This window comes from Excalfactoria chinensis, chromosome 18 (assembly GCF_039878825.1).
Source record: "Excalfactoria chinensis isolate bCotChi1 chromosome 18, bCotChi1.hap2, whole genome shotgun sequence".
Taxonomy (NCBI): Eukaryota; Metazoa; Chordata; class Aves; order Galliformes; family Phasianidae; genus Excalfactoria; species Excalfactoria chinensis.
The window spans coordinates 7,255,446-7,273,360 of NC_092842.1; the positions used below are offsets into that span (position 1 = coordinate 7,255,446).

Consider the following 17,915-nt stretch of genomic DNA (forward strand, 5'->3'; position numbering starts at 1 on the left):
TGGAATTGCAGTCATGCGCTGCTGTTCAGAGAAATCCTGAGAGCTTCCTAATGGTAAATTCAGGAGTATTTTGGATTGTACATTATTCATTAATCGGTGTTTTCAGTTAAAAATATCCAACTTTCCTTTAGAAGATACTGGCAGAGCAGATGAGATTTTATTTTTCCTTTTAAACAGGAAATACTGACGGACAGCATCATGGAAGTCCTTCCCATCCCTCAGCAGAAGCTGCAGGGGCTCCAGCAGCACAGCTCCAGCTCAGGCCTCACCTGCACATCTGGACTTCCTTCGCATGCACCTCAGTTTGGGCCCTCTAACAAGTCATTGAAACTTCTGACTGGGAGATCGAAGATGCACCTGAAAATTCATTGGCAGAGCATGATTCAGGGCTGATTCCAGTTGTCTTTTTGGCATGAAATAAGCTACAATACTGAATGGCTACGTCAGTACAGAAGGGAGGTCAGCCCCAGATTTCCACTGCAACAACAGTCCCTGAAGCACCTGAGGAAATACAGCGGTTTAGAAGAGGACTTTTCCAGCCTTCTGCTTTTCCATCCCACCTCCAAAAGAGGTGTTCAGCAGTAACAGAGAACTCCCAACACATGAAGGTAACCAACATCCCAGACGCACTGCTCCTGGGAATCGAGGCACACTCACAGCCTCACCGAAAACCCACCCACTTCCCTAAATAATGTTTGTGGGATTCATCTCCCTCACGGTCCCAGAGCAGCTTTGGAGACAGGCACAGCTCATTGTATAGGAGAGGTGGGATGGAACACCTGTGTAAGACTTTTGAATGCACTGTGTCCACCAAATCACAAATGTTAACTATGCTGCTTGTTATGAAACGTCTTGTTCTAGCACAGAGGTGGGCCAACAGCTTTTGGTTGGGAAATTTAAATTGGCAGTGTTATCTGTTCACAGAATCACAGAATTATCAAGGTTGGAAAAGACCTAGAAGATCATCCAGTCCAACCATCACCAATACTTCCCAGCTAAACCATATCCCTCAACACAGCATCCAAACGTTTCTTGAACACCCCCATGGTTGGTGACTCCACCACCTCCATGGGCAGTGCATTCCAGTGCCTGACTACCCTTTCCAAGAAGTAATACTTCCTAATGTCCAGCCTGAATCTCCCCTGGCGCAATTTGAAACCATTGCCTCTAATTCTATCACTAATTACAAGAGAGAAAAGGCCGACCCCCAGCTCACCACAACCTCCCTTCAGGAAGTTATAGAGAGCTATAAGGTCTCCCCTGAGCCTCCTCTTCTCCAGGCTGAACATTCCCAGCTCCTTCAGCCTCTCCTCATAAGCCCTGTGCTCCAGACCCCTCACCAGCTTCGTAGCCCTCCTCTGAACACGTTCCAGGGCCTCAATGTCTTTCTTGCAGTGAGGGGCCCAAAACTGAACACAGTACTCAAGGTGCGGCCGCACCAATGCCGAGTACAGGGGGACAATTACCTCCCTGTTCCTGCTAGTAACACTGTTTTTGATGCATGCCAGGATGCTGCTGGCCTTCTTGGCCACCTGGGCACACTGTGGGCTCATGTTCAGCCAAGCATCAATCAGTTCCCCCAGCTCCGTTTCCTCCACACAGTCCTCCAGCCACTCCGCCCCAAGCCTGTAGCATCGACTGGGGTTGCTATGGCCAAAGTGCAGGACCCGGCATTTGGTCTTGTTGAACCTCATCCCATTGGCTTCAGCCCAGCTCTCCAGCCTATCCAGATCTCTCTGTAGGGCCTCGCTACCCCCAGGCAGATCCACACTCCCAGCCAACTTGGTGTCATCTGCGAACTTACTGAGGGTGCACTCAATGTCCTCATCCAGCTCATCAATAAAGATATTGAAGAGGACAGGCCTCAGCACTGACCCCTGGGGAACACCACTCATGACCAGTTGCCAGTTGGATTCAACTCCATTCACCACCACTCTCTGGGCCCGGCTCTCCAGCCAGCTCCTTACCCAGCCAAGAGTGTACCCATCCAAACCACAGGCTGCCAGCTTCTGCAGGAGAATACTGTGCCCTTTTGCCCTGTATGGGCTGAGAGCATCCTGTATGCACATGATCCCTGGACATTCAGGGACCCAGAAATACACATGCAGAAACAGAATTAGACTCTATGTTCATTATAATGACTTTCTAAGCCAATACCAGTTTTTCAGCATCAGAAAATCTCTGCTATCTACTACTGGCTTCCACCAGCACATTGTTTTTGTTTTGTTATTTTCCTCCATTACAATAAGGGGGTTGGATCACATCACATTCCTGTGTGGATAACCCACATTTCTTATCCTGTGTTTCTTTCTCCCATTTCTGTCCCTGCCACAAGCACTAACCAGACATCCCGTTCAATATCTGATCCAAGTATTCACACTCCTCTGCAAGCCATCAAAGCCCCTCATCAGTACGATATGAGTAAGTTGAACGTCAAAGTCAACCACAGCAACCCACAGGAATTTGGAGGAAAAGCTTTGAACCCATACGGGTATCAGGAAAGCGGATAATGAAAAGCACGTCGAGGCTGTTTCAGTGCTGCAGAGCACAGGATGACTGCTCAGGAGTGCTTCTAATAAAACAGAGACCTTCAGAATCACTGTCCACACTCACCTTCACAGCAGGCATCTACACAGCCCAGATGCAGAGTGCAATCCTCCACTGCTTCCACAGACAGTATTCCAATAGAAGTTTATTTTCTGCATGTCAAGTCAACATAATTGTATGCACCCAATCTCTGCGTGGTCTCCACTAATTAAGCAAAACTGCCAAGCTAGGTATATAATATCTATGATATTACAGCTGGACTCAGTATCTACAAAAGCAAAATTTTACTGTGATCTGCACATTTTTGCAAGGAAACAACACACATTTTGTGCTGCTTTTTAGCTTTAGTGATGATTTACACTTGCTTGCAATGCATATTACGTTTTCTTCACTCTTTCAGCTGCCATCTGCCATCCACACACCTTAGGGGCAAACTGGATGACATAACTGCTCAAGGGTCAGCCAGTCAAAGATGAGCATTGCCAATACAGCTACAAAGAGCAGAAATACAGTTCAAAGTAGCACTGCAACAAACATTTAACAGGTTTTCAAGTCCATTTCTATCATTAATTCACCAGTCAAACAGAAAATGCAGAATTACTCTTACAACTTAATGACACTACAAAACCTCTATAATATTTACCATCCAGTTCTTCTTACTCCAGAACACGACTTCCAAGTGGCATCTTAGACTGCCTCATTCAGGACTCCATCTGGAGCCCCTGAACAACACACACAGTTCGCATGTTTTGCCTGGTCCCTCTGAAAGCCCTGCACAGTGCCTGTGCACAACTGCTGCAGTAGAGCTGCAGGGAAGGTATAAGAAACTCCAAAATTCAGAACAAATCTCTAGGAAGAGAAACCTGCAGACACTTTCTCTGTCGGCTCCTTCCTCCTGGGCTCTCCAGCAGGCAAGGGGAGGAGAAGAAAGCTGAGACCTGCAATTTAAAGCTGCTCCTCAGAATTAATTGTTCTGACTGACACAGCTGAGTCAGGCTGAATGAATGAAAGGTCAAATATAAGGTAACGCTCCTGGTGCCATATGGAATAAAAGCAAGGCTTCGTTTCCATGCTCACGTCTGACCTCAATACATTAATTTCTCTAATTCCACAGCTCACAATAGACCTTTCTTTAGAAATCATCGATGGTGGAGAAAATATTAACTGCATCTTTAAAAAAGAACTGCAATTTTTAATGGAAGCAACATCCAAGACTACTTATCTTTTATGCATGAGCACTAACTTATTAATGTTTTCTCTATGTCATATCCCTTTCATTTTGACCGGCCTTAATCTTTATGCAAATACAAGTTGCTGAGGGACAAACAAATTTGCAACCACTAATTAAAGGCTGCAGCATTCACAATATTTTGTATGCTTGCACAGAAAATTTGGCTGTCCAGTTCAGAACAAGATGGGGTAAGAACTGGAACAGTAAGAATGCTTGCTCAATATATTTTACATTTGTTGCATTGTTAGAAGTAAAAATGAAGCAATTTTTCTTTTCAAATCAACTGAGTACTGCTTACCTAATAGAGGAAAATACTATGGTCTGGATCCTGAAGCCATAATTAATTCCCTCTGCTGAGCTACTCTCAAAGCAAGGACTACATTAGCAAAGTTATAAGCACAGAACACTTTGCATGACAAGTCTATCTATCCACCCACTTATCATCACTGCATACAGGCTCCCCCCCAAGAAACTGAGACGTGGCCACCGCCAGAGGCTGTAGGTGTGATCGTGATCCTGTGTGTGCATTCACAGCATCAAATCATTTAGGAAACAGTCAACAGCAGAACAATGCCTCCATATTATCAACCACTCATGAACTGACTTCTATGAACTAATCCGATTACTTTTATTAACACAGAAACTACCAGCACCCACAGGACGTGACAGCAAGAAATTTCAGTGACTGCAAATTGTGTGAGAAATCAGCAGCTTTTGTTTAGAACCATCCCCTGCTAATTTCCTTCAAAGAAAGGGCTTCTTTTTCATTACTCCTGATAGGTTTACTTGGTTTTGCTATTTGCTTTTAAAGCACTTCTATGTCTCATATTGAAACCAGCATTAAATTAAACCACCCAGGGTGTCACTGTAGAAGAGGCAAAATAAATAAATAACTGCCTTAAGCACAAAACTGGACACCCCGGGGGATTTCTTCCCATAGGAAAACCGTTCTTAGAAAGCAGCCACGATTATGCTAAGGTAGCAAAGGAGCTTTACCCGGCCACCCGATGGAGCAGAAAGCAGCAGCGCAACTGCATTTTGTCAGCAGTAATCCTCCTGTGAAAGCAGGTGAATTCCACACACACAGCATAATGCTGCTGACGATTACGATGCTGTTAAGTCACGTGGCTTTGCTTTCATTCTGTGGCAAATGGGTGCCAGGCAGTTTTAGTGCTTTCTTATTTTTTTTTTTCAGAGAGTAGAGACCAATTATTATTTAAAAATAAGCCAATCATCCCTCTTTTCAAAAGACGACAAGCAGCAGAAGTTAAATTATAGAGAACATCACTGCCCCCAATACATTAATTTCTGTCACTCTGTCACTGTAAAAATTTACAGCAGATATAATCTCTTTGAAGGGGGATCAAGTCATAGAAAATACAAGCCTAGTTTTAAATAGAATTCTAATTTAAATGAAAGCTTCAGGGAATGATGTTTATGCTGCTTATCTTTCATACCTGGTGATTAAGTTAATTTATACTTAATGGAAGAGGATATTTCTAATCCCCAGACAGGCTCAACATCTGTCTGTGACTATGTTTTTGGAAGCCTTAAGCTGCTCATGATTGATGTAATAAAACCAGGATCCTGCAGAACCGACACCTGAAGGATATCTGTAAGAGGGAAAATGTTATTCTTCCTGCTCAGTGCCCGTGCTCAAGTCAAGCCAAAATCCCAAGCACTTAATTTTGCCATCCCTTGAAGACCTGCTTCGTACTCCCACATTGTTATTATCTGAGTATAAACAGGGGAATAAGGGAACAGTTCTCAGATATGGTTTATGATCTAATATTCACACTCATTTTGTGCACTACCTGAGAACAAGCAACTTTCTGATGGCCTGAAGCTGATGAGAATAATAAAGCTCCTGCAACCATCTGAGAAATAATCTCCATTTTTCCTTCATCTTTCATTCCATGTCTATTTAAGAATGAACACTAGCTAACTAAATGCTTGCATTTACCCCATAGTTGCAACAGAAAGAAGATCTTGAAAAGTAACTATTTTACCAGGAAAATATACAATTTTCACCTTTCTGTCCCAACAATGACAGTTTTCCGTTCAGAAGAAAAGTACAGGCGCTCCACTCTGAAAGCTGATGCATTTCCTGAGGGCCGTTTCCTGACGGTGCTTGAAACATAATTGTCAACCTGAGCCACGTATGGAAAACTGGTTGGCAGATAACTCTGCTTCAGCACAAAAGCACCTGCCCCTTTCAGGCTAAGGAGACGTCAGCCTTGGAGGTTACAGTGCGTGGCAGAAGTAACATCTGAGAATATAACAGACCTCTCTGTTATTTTCACAAGCCAGTTCACCTCTGAGATGAAAGGAAAAGGTGAACAGCTCGAACATTTACAGTAGTTTTTCTTTCTCACTCAGAAACAGGAAGACTAACCCTGCAAAGCACTTACATACACACTTAAACACTTGATTAATAATATCAAAATTACCATTTGATTTATATCCTATCCAGCATAATCTGAGCAAACTTCAGGGCGTGCTTACCCTGCTTTATGCCTGACCTCTCTTCTTCCCAAGAAGGCAAACCTTGAAGATGACAGCAACTTTTGTGGCCACGCTACAGAGACCAGAGGAATGAGGCATGTTCTGATAGAACCTGCTTTGTCTATGCATCTTATCACAAAGACACTCTTTCCATTTGAGAATTACACTAAGAGGAGAGGAAACAAAAAGACTTCTTAATAATCAACTTTAAGTGCAATACTGTGAGAATATCTATGATGTAATTGCCACAGCACGTTTTGATATATGAGAGAGCTTGGAAAGTTCCAGTGTTTATGGAAACACTCTTGGCAGGTCACACTGCTCAGCTCCTTTTCAAACCTTCCTCTATTTCCACGCTAGAATATTTAGAGAGGAAAAAACAAAACAAAACAACATGTCAATAACAAAGTAATTAGATAAGCTACATCTAAAAACATTACCATTCAAGTCTAATTGGACACAATGGTCTCCATTTGTAGTTTAATAACACGAAAACAGAGTGAGGTTCACACCAGAGCTAAAGGCATTGCAGCGTGCCAATTACTGCAAAAATATACTGCATTTTTGGACCAATTAATTCCAGTGTTGGAAACAAATCTTATACAACTCTGCAATTCATAACAATCCTTATCCATTGCATATTTTAAATGATCCGGATCTGTCATCAGCTTGCTTGTTTAGTGTTTTCTAAGCCAATCCTGCTGTCCCTCCACATGGGATCACTTCAAGGATTCAAGATAACACTTGATGCACCCTTTATGTGAAAGTTAAAATACAGCCTTTACATTTGAGATGCATTTAAATGCGGTCTATAAGCAGATGAACACAAACTCGCAAAATTCTGTGATACTGAAAAATGGCTTTTTTTTTTTTTCCCAGTGTTGAAGGTTAAAGGAAGATAATCATCAATTCCCCTTTCATCAAACACGGTGTTATTTTGCACTGTTTGTGAGATTGCCAGTAATTTTCCACAAGCCTTTTATGTTCCTTGCAAAGGATTGTAAAACACGAGAAATGGAAATAACACCAAAGAACAGCACTGAGAAAAGCCTTTTAAAATCAATTCTAACATTCCAAATGTTCAAAACAGCAAGTTATGAACCGAGCTATGATACTGCACAGAAAATGCAGCAACTCAAAGCTTTCAGTAAGAGAGAAAGTAACCGATAAAAGGATCACTAATTTCAGATTGGCGGTAAGTAAAGAATTCTTTGCAAACCTCAGTAACCACAAGGGATATTTACTGAAGATTGTAGTATCCGGCCTGAAGTCTTTTGAAGATGAAAACTGAAGATATCCTGCAATGTTTATATATAACAATAATACATAGACCAACCTGATGTACTACCAAAGCCAACTTCTCCTGCAATGGTTTGACAGAGAAAACCATTTAAGTGAATCATTGACTTCCTTCCATACCTATGCTACAGGTAGCTATTTTTGAAGACAAAAGAATACTGCTCATTTGTATTTAAGCCAAGCATTTTTAGCCAATTAAAACCTTTCAGATTCCATAGGAAAGACAGTCACTTACAAACTTAAAAGCTTTTATGTTCTATGAGATTTTCAAAAGAAAATTGATAGGACCACTTCTATAATACATTTACCACTGCTCAATACTATGCTTTCCATTGTTCTAACAAGCACTTCTATGGAGTTTTCCTTGAAGTGGCTCTTAAAACCAATGTAAAACCTTTCAGCAAGTCAGGCACTGCCAGATCCTTCGCTTCGTTTCATGGACGTTTCATGTTTCAGCTCATGGAGTTTCCAAAAGGGCCTGTCTTAATGAATGGGAAAAAGGTTAAGAGATCTTAACAGTGAAGCAGATAAATACCTGGAATTGCAAGAACAGACAGCAAAGATTAAGGCACCTATAGCATTTGCTTCACAAAACCCAACAGGGTAGATGAGGCTAATTCTTCCTCAGCAGGATGGGAAACAGCAGCAGAAATACTACCAAACTGACAGGAAAACAATGTTAACATTCCACTAACCTGAAGTAACACTGGCAAACATCACATTTAAAAGTCATCCCCACGTGTCTCACTCCCCAAAAGCCACACGGCCTAATGTAACAGACAAAAATTGATACTGAAGTTGGCAGATTGCCTGATGAAGGAATAAAGCAAAAAACCCCCTAGGAAAGAGAAAGGGTTTAATTCAATGTATTTCCAAAGGGCTTTGGGAGAATGATGCTGAATATGAATGCTCGGTCATTTTGACTGATGGAGAAAAGAATTGTGTCAGCCTTTAAAATGAACCGGAGTAGAAAGATCAATCTCAAAAAAAAAGCCATTCATATGAGCTTATAGACTCTCGGGCAGGAATAAGGCTTGAAAAGAAGAGGTGGTGCTTGAGAAGCATTTGAATAGCTGAAAACCTGACCAGACTTCCAAGCGATAACAAAGGAACACAGGAATCAACCTAAAGCTGCAGGAGTCAGCTAAAAAAGTCAATCAGCAAATGGAAACCAAAATATTGGTATTAACATAGCTAAGTTTATTACGTGCTTATTTTTATAAATACTAAAGTAGCACCATATAATTCCAAAGGCAATGACAACCCCATGCAATGAATCTCTGCAGAACGTAATGCATTGGCTCACAGAAGCACATTAAGGCACTTTACAGCAAAGCTGAAGAACGGTCATTCTTTGCTGATCAGCAAAGCTGCCACACCACTATTACCCCGCTCAGCCTCTCCATGCTTATGCCCTGAGCTTCAGCCTTTCTTAATCCACCCGATCACATAACCATAACCTCAGAGATATGCAGAGTGAAATAAACACTGTAATCAATACCAGGAATGACTCTCGTCATCAAATCTGGGATAATCAGACTGAAGATATGTGAAAATATGCTATGCAAAGATAATGTGCACAGCAGGGGAGGTTATGAAACTGAGCAGGAAAGCATCTGGAAAATAAAAGAACTGCAGCCATCCAGGTGACTTCCTGCCTTTTCCCCCCTCCCCTTTAAGTAAACACAGACTCCATATTCTCCAACTGGAAACAGGTAGCTTTTCCCAATACCAGAGAAAGAAACTGTTTCAAGTGAGAAAGATACATCATTCATACAGTAGAAAGAACAGATTATCTTTTTTTTGTGTGTGTGTGCAAGAAAAAAAACAAAATATATTAGGTACTACCAAATCTTGAAGAGAATTTCTTCCTAAATAGATAATTCTTAGAAGGGGAAAAAAAAAGCCAAGCTGACACACATTTGTATCTCCAGGCTGCTCCCTGAACAGAGTGACATCAGCCGGTGTCTGCATGCTGAGCCTGCAAAAACACTGGAGAGTCCACACTGGGGTTCTTACTGCTCAGAAAATCAGTTAATCACATTTGACATTTGCTGGAGCCTTGAAATCCAGAGAAGAGAATCAGGGCCGACGTATTGCAAAGAGAAGAAAAAATAATCTGATCACAAATAAGTTTCAAGGCTGAATGAAATTAAAAAAAATAACAGTATGTGCAGAGAAGCACCCGAGAAAAGACAAACTACTGATGGAACAGCAACATCACAGTGAGCAATAAAGCAAAAACTCTTCTTGTGGACACAACAAATTGATTATTTTTTATAACCACCATATGTTAAATTACATTTAGTTTCCAAAGCGTTTCAATTCTTTATCCTGTCAACAGCAATCCCACTGCTGAATTAATGGCCCTGTATTACTCAGGGGTCCGCACCTCCTTTGTCTCAAACACAAAGTGGATTCCTTTCCATGAGCAAATCACACATCTAATGATGATAAACATGGCGTAATACTATGGCTTCCTTGACAAAGGAGTAAAATGCTTGTTTCCTGCCTTCAAATATATAAGAAATAGGTATGGAAATCCAAGAGATCATACTGGGACGCAGAAGAAACAACAGCAATACAAATATAGGGAGTTCTCCTATTATCTCCAGATTAATTAGCTAATGCTAAAGTGGCCCAGTAGCACTGATGGGGGATAGAAGTGATCTTCTGAAGGCGTCCAGAGCAGAGCAGCTCCAAGTGACACACAGCTTCCAATGACACCGCCAGGCAGACTAACAGCCAGCTGAGAATACACAGCAATTGTACGCAAGGCTGACACCCCCTTTTTCTCCCTGATATTTAATGCAATTTTAACAAGAATAAATTGCTAACAATTAAACGAATATTGAAATGAACATCTTTTACCACAATACAAATTCCAACAGGCAAAAAAAAAAGTTTTCTAAGTGTTTTGAAATAGATTTTCTGTTGGAGGCATAATATAAACAATGATTTGCATCAGTGATCATCTTAATTAAACAGCTGCTTAAATAAAGTAACGTTGATTCACTTCAAATGCTGCTTGGTGTCAACAGACAATTTAGCTGCACAAGTTTCCTTTAGGCTCAGGTCACTTCTCCCACCTTCAGCAGGCTGCACACAGCACCTCCGCCGCAAGCAGACAGCCTGCAGCAAACCCCATGCTGCCATGCTTTACACAGACTGCTGTGGTGTTTTTTTGCAGAAACATTTTGGAGCACAGTGCAGCTCCTACACTACATCCCTGTGTGACAAGGTGAGTGCAGCCAGCCCTTCTGACCACACCGGCTGCTACAGACGGGGATCACTTTGTAGGCACTGTGAAGGGATGGATACGTGACACCCTGCTCTACAAGACACATACCTCACTGCACCCTGCTCCTTCCCTTCCTCTTGGGGCTTGTTTTGCTCCCTCCTGCTGATGTGATGATCAGCTGGCACCAAAGCTCTCCGCTGGATCATAAACTCAAGGCAAAAGAGCTAACATTACTGACAAAGCCTAAGCTGTAAAAAACACCCCACTATAATTCCAAACATTGGCAGTGACAGATGATCAGACCAGATATCAACAGTTCCGTCCATCACCAGACTCTACTTATTTACTTAAATAGGACAAATTTTGCTTTCCCTGCTGGCAAACACAATAAGACTAGAAGTACCACAATGACAGATAAATTACTATCCAGCTTTCTACACCCAGTCAATCATCTTTGCCCAGAAAACTTACATGGATGGCATTTCTCTGTAGCTATTGGTAGAAACATTTGGAGAAGGAATGGAGGAGTGCATGTTAGAACTAGCTGAAAGGCACTGAAAAGAGTGAGAGAAAGGATACAAAGCAAAAGCACTGCAAAAGCTTCACTGGTGAAGACAGGGCAAAAGCAAGTGGGGCCCAGTTCCCATCTCAAATGCTTTTACTTGGGTGTAAGTCTTCACAGGCAATCAGAATGAGGTCATCCTTTACTTGAAGCTTACATTCAGAGCATGCCTTTCTTAAGAGGTTCCACAAGCCAGCCCCTGTTCAGTAAGTACTTGGAAGCAGGAGGGGTAAATCTCAGCTGAACATACATGGAGCTGTCACATGTGAATTTGTCAATACCCATACAAGAAGTTACAGAAATATCACCCCATGCAGTAACAAACAAGACTGCCTCAAGGTTCAGGTATGCAGATATTCACCAACAGATTAACCTGAAAAAAGCAGCACCACTGACGAATTCTTGCTGGGAAGAGCCCATGGTTTGTCTCATGGCTGACTAATCCTGTTCTAAATTACTTAGCAGTCAAAACATATTGAGGAATTCTCAGTTGAATAAGCTTCCCAGACATACGCCAGCATTCTCCAGCAATTCCTTTTTGTAATCATTGCTTGCCTTTTTTCCATATCTAATGTGTAATTAAATGAATGCCCAGCATTACATCAGCATTAAAGAAAACAAAACCTCCAGTTGCATAATTATAGGCTAAAAAGAGATCTTCCTTGAGTTCCACGCACTGAAGTAACCTTCAGGGTGAAGGTTCAGCACAGGTAACACAGTATAGACAGACTCCTGCACAAGACATCCCACATGCCAGACCCATGACCTCTGTGCAGCACTGCCTTTGGAAGAAGCTTCATCTCTTAGTATTTACAAGATCTGTACTGTGGTAATACTACTATCTGCCATGTCTTATTCAGCAGACTATTTGGCACAGATTAAAGAGACATTCCTATACAATTATTTTGATCATTTCTTCCTACAAGAGGACAACAAACGTGCCCTTGAAATCACAGAACATAAATAACATCTTTAAGCTTGCCACTAAATGACACAGAAACACTTACTGGAAATCTTTTCTCTTTTTTTTCTGAGGGTCCACTAGACGAAGAGTATCTCTGATAACAGCTACTTTCACTTCTTCATCAACAGGACTCGGGACATTTTCAAACACCCCAGGAGAGAGCTTTAATTCAGAAAGGGATGGAATTATTCAGTGTACAACTGAGGATTATTGACTCTACATCTTCTCAACCCTATGTGTATCACGTTTTAAATACACAGAGATAGATTACAAAATACATCTTAAAGAATAAGCAAATACCTTAGTATTTTCACTATGATGGTACAACAATTTCAGCAAATATCTCTAGTAACCCAAAATGTAAAGAAGAGAGATTGATGCCAATATTACCATTTATATTATATGTACAAATGTGAAAAAAAAAATTTAGCAATCCTCTAAATACAGTGAAAACTGCAGGGGATGATGAATAAATGTATTTATGACAAAGACGATGGAGAGCTTTCACAATTCCAATAAGTCATATTTCAAGGGTATAAGATTAGTAATGATTTCAAAGCAGAAAATTACAGAGAGCCTCGGAGTTCTCATATTAGCAGACAGCCTTCATATCTCAAACAAGGAAAAAGACCAGAAAACCAATCCTAGCCAATTTCATTCCCATATCACTATCACGTTGAGAGGTCTTACCTCTTGCTCATGCTCTATTCTCATGCTGGGGTTTGCATTTACTTCCAGCAACATGGGCTTCAAGTTTTTCATCAGGAGAATGTCAAACCCTAAAATCTGTGCATAACAAACACTGTGTTACTTTCCTTCTATTTAAAGGTTGTAGAGAATGCAGCGGTCCATCAGAAGTCAACATTCAGGTGGAAGAAACATTTGAGGGACAGAAGAGACATAACTGAGAAATAAAAAATATTGCTGAATAATTACTGCAGCCATTTGACTTTGATCCTAATATCTACTTACATGCTACACAGCTCTAAAGAGTGCATCCACCAACACAGAATTTCAGCATTTATCACATCTGGGTCTCATCAGGTAACTGCAAAGCTTCACGGCTGCACCATCCAGAAGCTGGGAACTGGAATAAATATTGCTGCTAATGATCGATAACCACTGAAAATCCTCTACAGTAACATAGGTCAGCTGACATTCCTGAGGCAAAACTTGGAGAACCTAAGCTGTGAGTTCACACAATGCATTGCTCAGGCTGCGTCTGCCATTCCTCCCTCCACCACCTCTAACAAAACAAAGGGCACCTCCAGAAAGTGAATCCATGCATAGAAATAACTGCATTCTTGACAGAAACTCCTACCTACCTGGAAGCAAGTTGGCCCAGGCTTTCCAGCTGGGATGTCAGACTGATAGTAAACTTTCAGTTCTGGTGTCAGTGCAATAATTGTTTTAATCACCAGTGAAATTATATCTGACCAAACTTTTTTGACATCAGCTCCTCTGGAAGACAGTCTGCACAGAATGCTTGAGAAAGTCCTCTTGCTGCCAGTGTTTGCGTTGTCAGAATGGATGAAATTCCCACTATGGATATTTAAGGAGTAGTTAGTTAAGTGCATAAAAACCTGGTGCAAATTTTTTAGAGTGGGTTCTTGGTAGGGCTCTGTACAAAATCTAGAAAGTCCATCTTTGGCTATATAGATCTCTAAGGGTTCTAAGGATTTCAGTAAGACATAAAGACGAATGTCAAATTTCAGCTTGTCAACAAGCAGTGGTTTGCAGATGTACTCCTGGACCACTGCCGGGCGGCTCTGCAGGCTCCCGGCCAGCCTGACATCGTTGGGGTCTTTAATGAGGTAGATTCCATCCCCCTGGCACCCGCCATCAGGTTTGACAATAAAAGTGGGCTTCCAGGACGGATCGCTCTCTTTCATCATACGAACCTAGAAGGAAAATAACTAAACTGAGGGATGCTAATTAGGGGAGTAAAGGAGCTGGTGCGACGAAAGGTAGAAAATTACATACGTTAACAAAAAATGAAAGTAACAGAATCTCATCACAATTGCAGTAAACACCATATAAAAAAAAAGCTGTAGAAGACAAACAGTAGTGAGAAGCACAAAACTAAACAAAACAGACACGAGTAGAGAGGTACTAGTGCAGGTACGAGGACATTTTCTTGAATAAGCCATTATATAAACAATCCCAGGAACAGCTTCTCAGTGCTATGCACCAATTTACAGAGCGAAATGCCACACAACTCACCAGGCCCATTTGACAAGCTATTCATGTGCATGAAACTGTAAAGAATTCTGTGCTGCGTTTTGAAATCGTGGACAAAGGAAAGCACCTTGCTTGTTGAGATATACATGCAGACAAACAATGCAGGGAGAGAAAAAAGCAGTAGGAATTTCACACAGGTAACATCTTTTTCTACCACTGAATATTTTTCACAGTCAGATACCTAACATTAGTAAATCTGGAGCATACTGAGCCATATATAGATACTAAGCAGATACCATGAATTTACTCAATAAAGCATGCAGCTTACACCTCTGTTGCTACCCACCAGCTCTCTCCAAAATGGAGAGTTTTCTAAACTGCAGCAGAACTCCCACCAGGCCTGACATGCAACTCGTAGCCTTCCTTCAATGGCAGAGAAAGAAAAGCTTATCACAATCTCAACAGCTCTTACCAGTGGCTGTGATTTGCACTAAGAAAATCTGTTCTTAAATCACAGCAGTGCAGATGCTTTCCTTATACGGACACACTGTGACATCAGGAAAGAGGAAAGCTGGGGGAGAACGAGACAAATCAAACCCTCTGGATGAACGTGCACTGCACTCCACATCTCAAGCCAGTGCTGATGTTCACTGCACTCAGGCATTCCCCGTTCCTGTGCTGGTACAGCACGAAACACAGCGCGCTCTAGCGTATGAGCCTGCAAACAAGCCAACACCAGCATCCACACCGGGGTAATGCAATTTAAAAGGCAACAACGCTTAGAAAAGTCAACAGTCAGAATACATTTAACCATTTAACTTCCTTCGCAACAACTGCTTCTGCTCTCCAGATTTCTTGAAAATGGTATCAAATACTCCTTACGCTAACAAGTTCTCTGAACAGGAGCACTCCAGAAGCAGGGGATGCTCCAGCTGCACACAGCCCAGCCCTCCCCACCCCAACAAGCGGGCATTGGTTTAAGGCACCAAGGGCACGAAGCAGCAAAGAAAAAACAACCAGTTGCCATAATCAGCAGAATGAAAGAGGGGGGGAAAAAGGAACACAGGAAAAGGTGGGTGGCAGTAAGAAAACTGCAACCCTTGAGCAGAACCCTGCAGTGCCCGCTTCAGATGCGCCTCTGCTACTGGTGATGCTTACAATGTCAGAAGGACTTTGGGTTCCTTTCTATCCAATTATTATTTTATTGAGAATCCTGTTAATAAAAGCCTTCCTACTATCTACAGTGGAAATACAAGACAGATTATTTCAACCAGGACTCCTCTCACTGACAAGCACAGCATTAAAAGAACAAAGATCCTCCTTCAGTTAGGTCACTCCAAGGGACAAAGCAGCACAATGGAGATTGGGCTTACATAAACTGCTTGTGGATAAACAGGTCCAAGTAGATCTGAGGCCTTAATGCGCAAAGAAGGAAAGCAGGGTTTATCTCCTGGCCTTTTTACCAGTAAGGAATAATCTTCCCATTACGTGACGCTACACTGCATACCAGAGGATTCTTTCTAGCTCTCACTTTGCTAAAGTTAGCATACCAGATGGGCTCGTGGCTAACCTTAAACCTCCACAACTCCGCGTGCTCTTCTGTGATTCAAGCTGTACGAACAAAGAGCCAATCATGAGCTACTAGGGCAGAAATAACACAGAACCTCTGTGAAGGAAGCAGGGCAATCCGCCTGCTGCTCTCGCCTACCCTTCATGCCTCAGGCTACTTCTGCTCTGCAGCAGCAGCACTTTCTTAGAAAAAGACAGTGCTTTTTGGGGACTGTTGTTAGAAATGGCACAGCAACCTGCTTTTGAAATTCTACATTGCAACAATTGTTGGCGGCTGTCTGAGGTCAGAGCAAGATCTGCATTTACTAGAGAGGGAGGCCAGGACACTGTAAATTCCAAATGTCATGTGCTCCCTACACAATAGCTTTGAAAAATAAAAGACGACATATTCCATGCTTTGTCATCTTGTTTGATGAAGAGAACAACCCATTTTTTCTGACCTGCAAAGGCAGCATGAGCATCGTATAAGAAATTTACTAAAGAAAAGACAACTTGTATTTCAATCCAGACTAACAGAGACGCAGCATACTTCAGTTCGGGGTTTGTGTCCTTGCTTTTAAATTAAAATCCTTGTGATATGTAATGCACTCGTGTTTCCATGAAGTACCACAAGGATACACAAAGGACAGAGTAACCCCACCGACTCAGTAAGGAAACCATTGGAAAGAAAGAAAGAAAAAATAAAGACAAGATTATTTGCAGGAAAGGTTTTAATCAAAGCCAGACAAGTTAATTTAATATGACGGTTTCTGGTATTGTGAAAGAAGATCAATATCTCATGTTCAACTCTTTCAATTTAAGGGCAAAGAAAATCACTTTCCGAGGTACACGCGAGGCCTCCTGCAGCTCCAGGCTTTGGCACTGTGCACACACTCCCTCCAGCTGTTGGCCTTCCAGGTAGCTCTACGGCTGTGTTTCCAGATACTACTGAGGTCTTCTAGGCCATCAAGACGTGCCAGGCAGAGTATGGGTGGGAATAATAACCCATTTGTCCATTTGTCAGCAGACTGACTGGCTTGAAGAACACTGATGGTTTCTTGATATTCAAGAATATTCCTGGACAGTCACCTTCAAGCTTCCCACAACTCCCTCATCTATACTCTTTAGAAGTGACATTATGAGGCAGCTTGTTCAGACTGAGAAAAATCAGTCATGTTCACACAAAATATTTGTGTACTTAGCTGGACTTGTCTTTTAAAGCATGATAGACATTCACAGCCATCAGCAAGAGGACAGCGAGGTGTCCAATAGTGTGAAAATCAGATTCAGTTGCAGGTTTTCCTTTCCTGAGAAAAGCATCGGCTAATTGAAATAGTGGCCTGAAGAAATGCATATGATGGGCAATAAGATTTGACAGCACAAAGAATAGACTACCCACATCTATAACTAAGAGGTACCCAACAGCTGAAAATCTGATTAAGCCACCAAAAATACCCAGTGCTGGAAATTAAACTGTCCAAATTAGACTCTTATTAAAAATTAATCACACTAGGCCTATTCATCATCCTCGCAGACAACAGGAAGAAGGCAATACGAGAGCAATCACAGCCCTAGTTTGAATCCCGAGCTAGCTAGTTACTTGGCTGAAATTGGAATTTCCTATTAAAAATGAATTCTTATCACATAGATTCCAGTAGATTCTTCTGTAAGAGTGAAGGGATGATTACCACAGCTCCCAGGAGATGTGTTTATCTCCTGTGTAATCAACTTCCACTATGGGGCCATGAGAGAATATTTTAGAAGGCATAATGTAAGTAAATACTTAAAACAGCCAAATGAATACTTGCTAACTGAAATCAACTTTTAACCCCATGTT

General features: G+C 41.7%; 1 protein-coding gene across 4 annotated transcripts in view; it reads right to left on the reverse strand.

Moving 5' to 3' along the window:
* Positions 1–17,915, reverse strand: part of TTLL11 (tubulin tyrosine ligase like 11) — a 76,165-nt gene that overhangs the window by 12,116 nt on the left and 46,134 nt on the right. For all 4 annotated transcript variants that reach the window (XM_072352518.1, XM_072352517.1, XM_072352515.1 and 1 more), the window contains 3 exons: positions 13,675–14,250; positions 13,040–13,135; positions 12,393–12,511 (listed from right to left, as the gene is read on the reverse strand). In XM_072352518.1, coding sequence (XP_072208619.1) covers positions 12,393–12,511; positions 13,040–13,135; positions 13,675–14,250 — 791 coding nt within the window. The remainder of the gene's footprint in view (positions 1–12,392; positions 12,512–13,039; positions 13,136–13,674; positions 14,251–17,915) is intronic.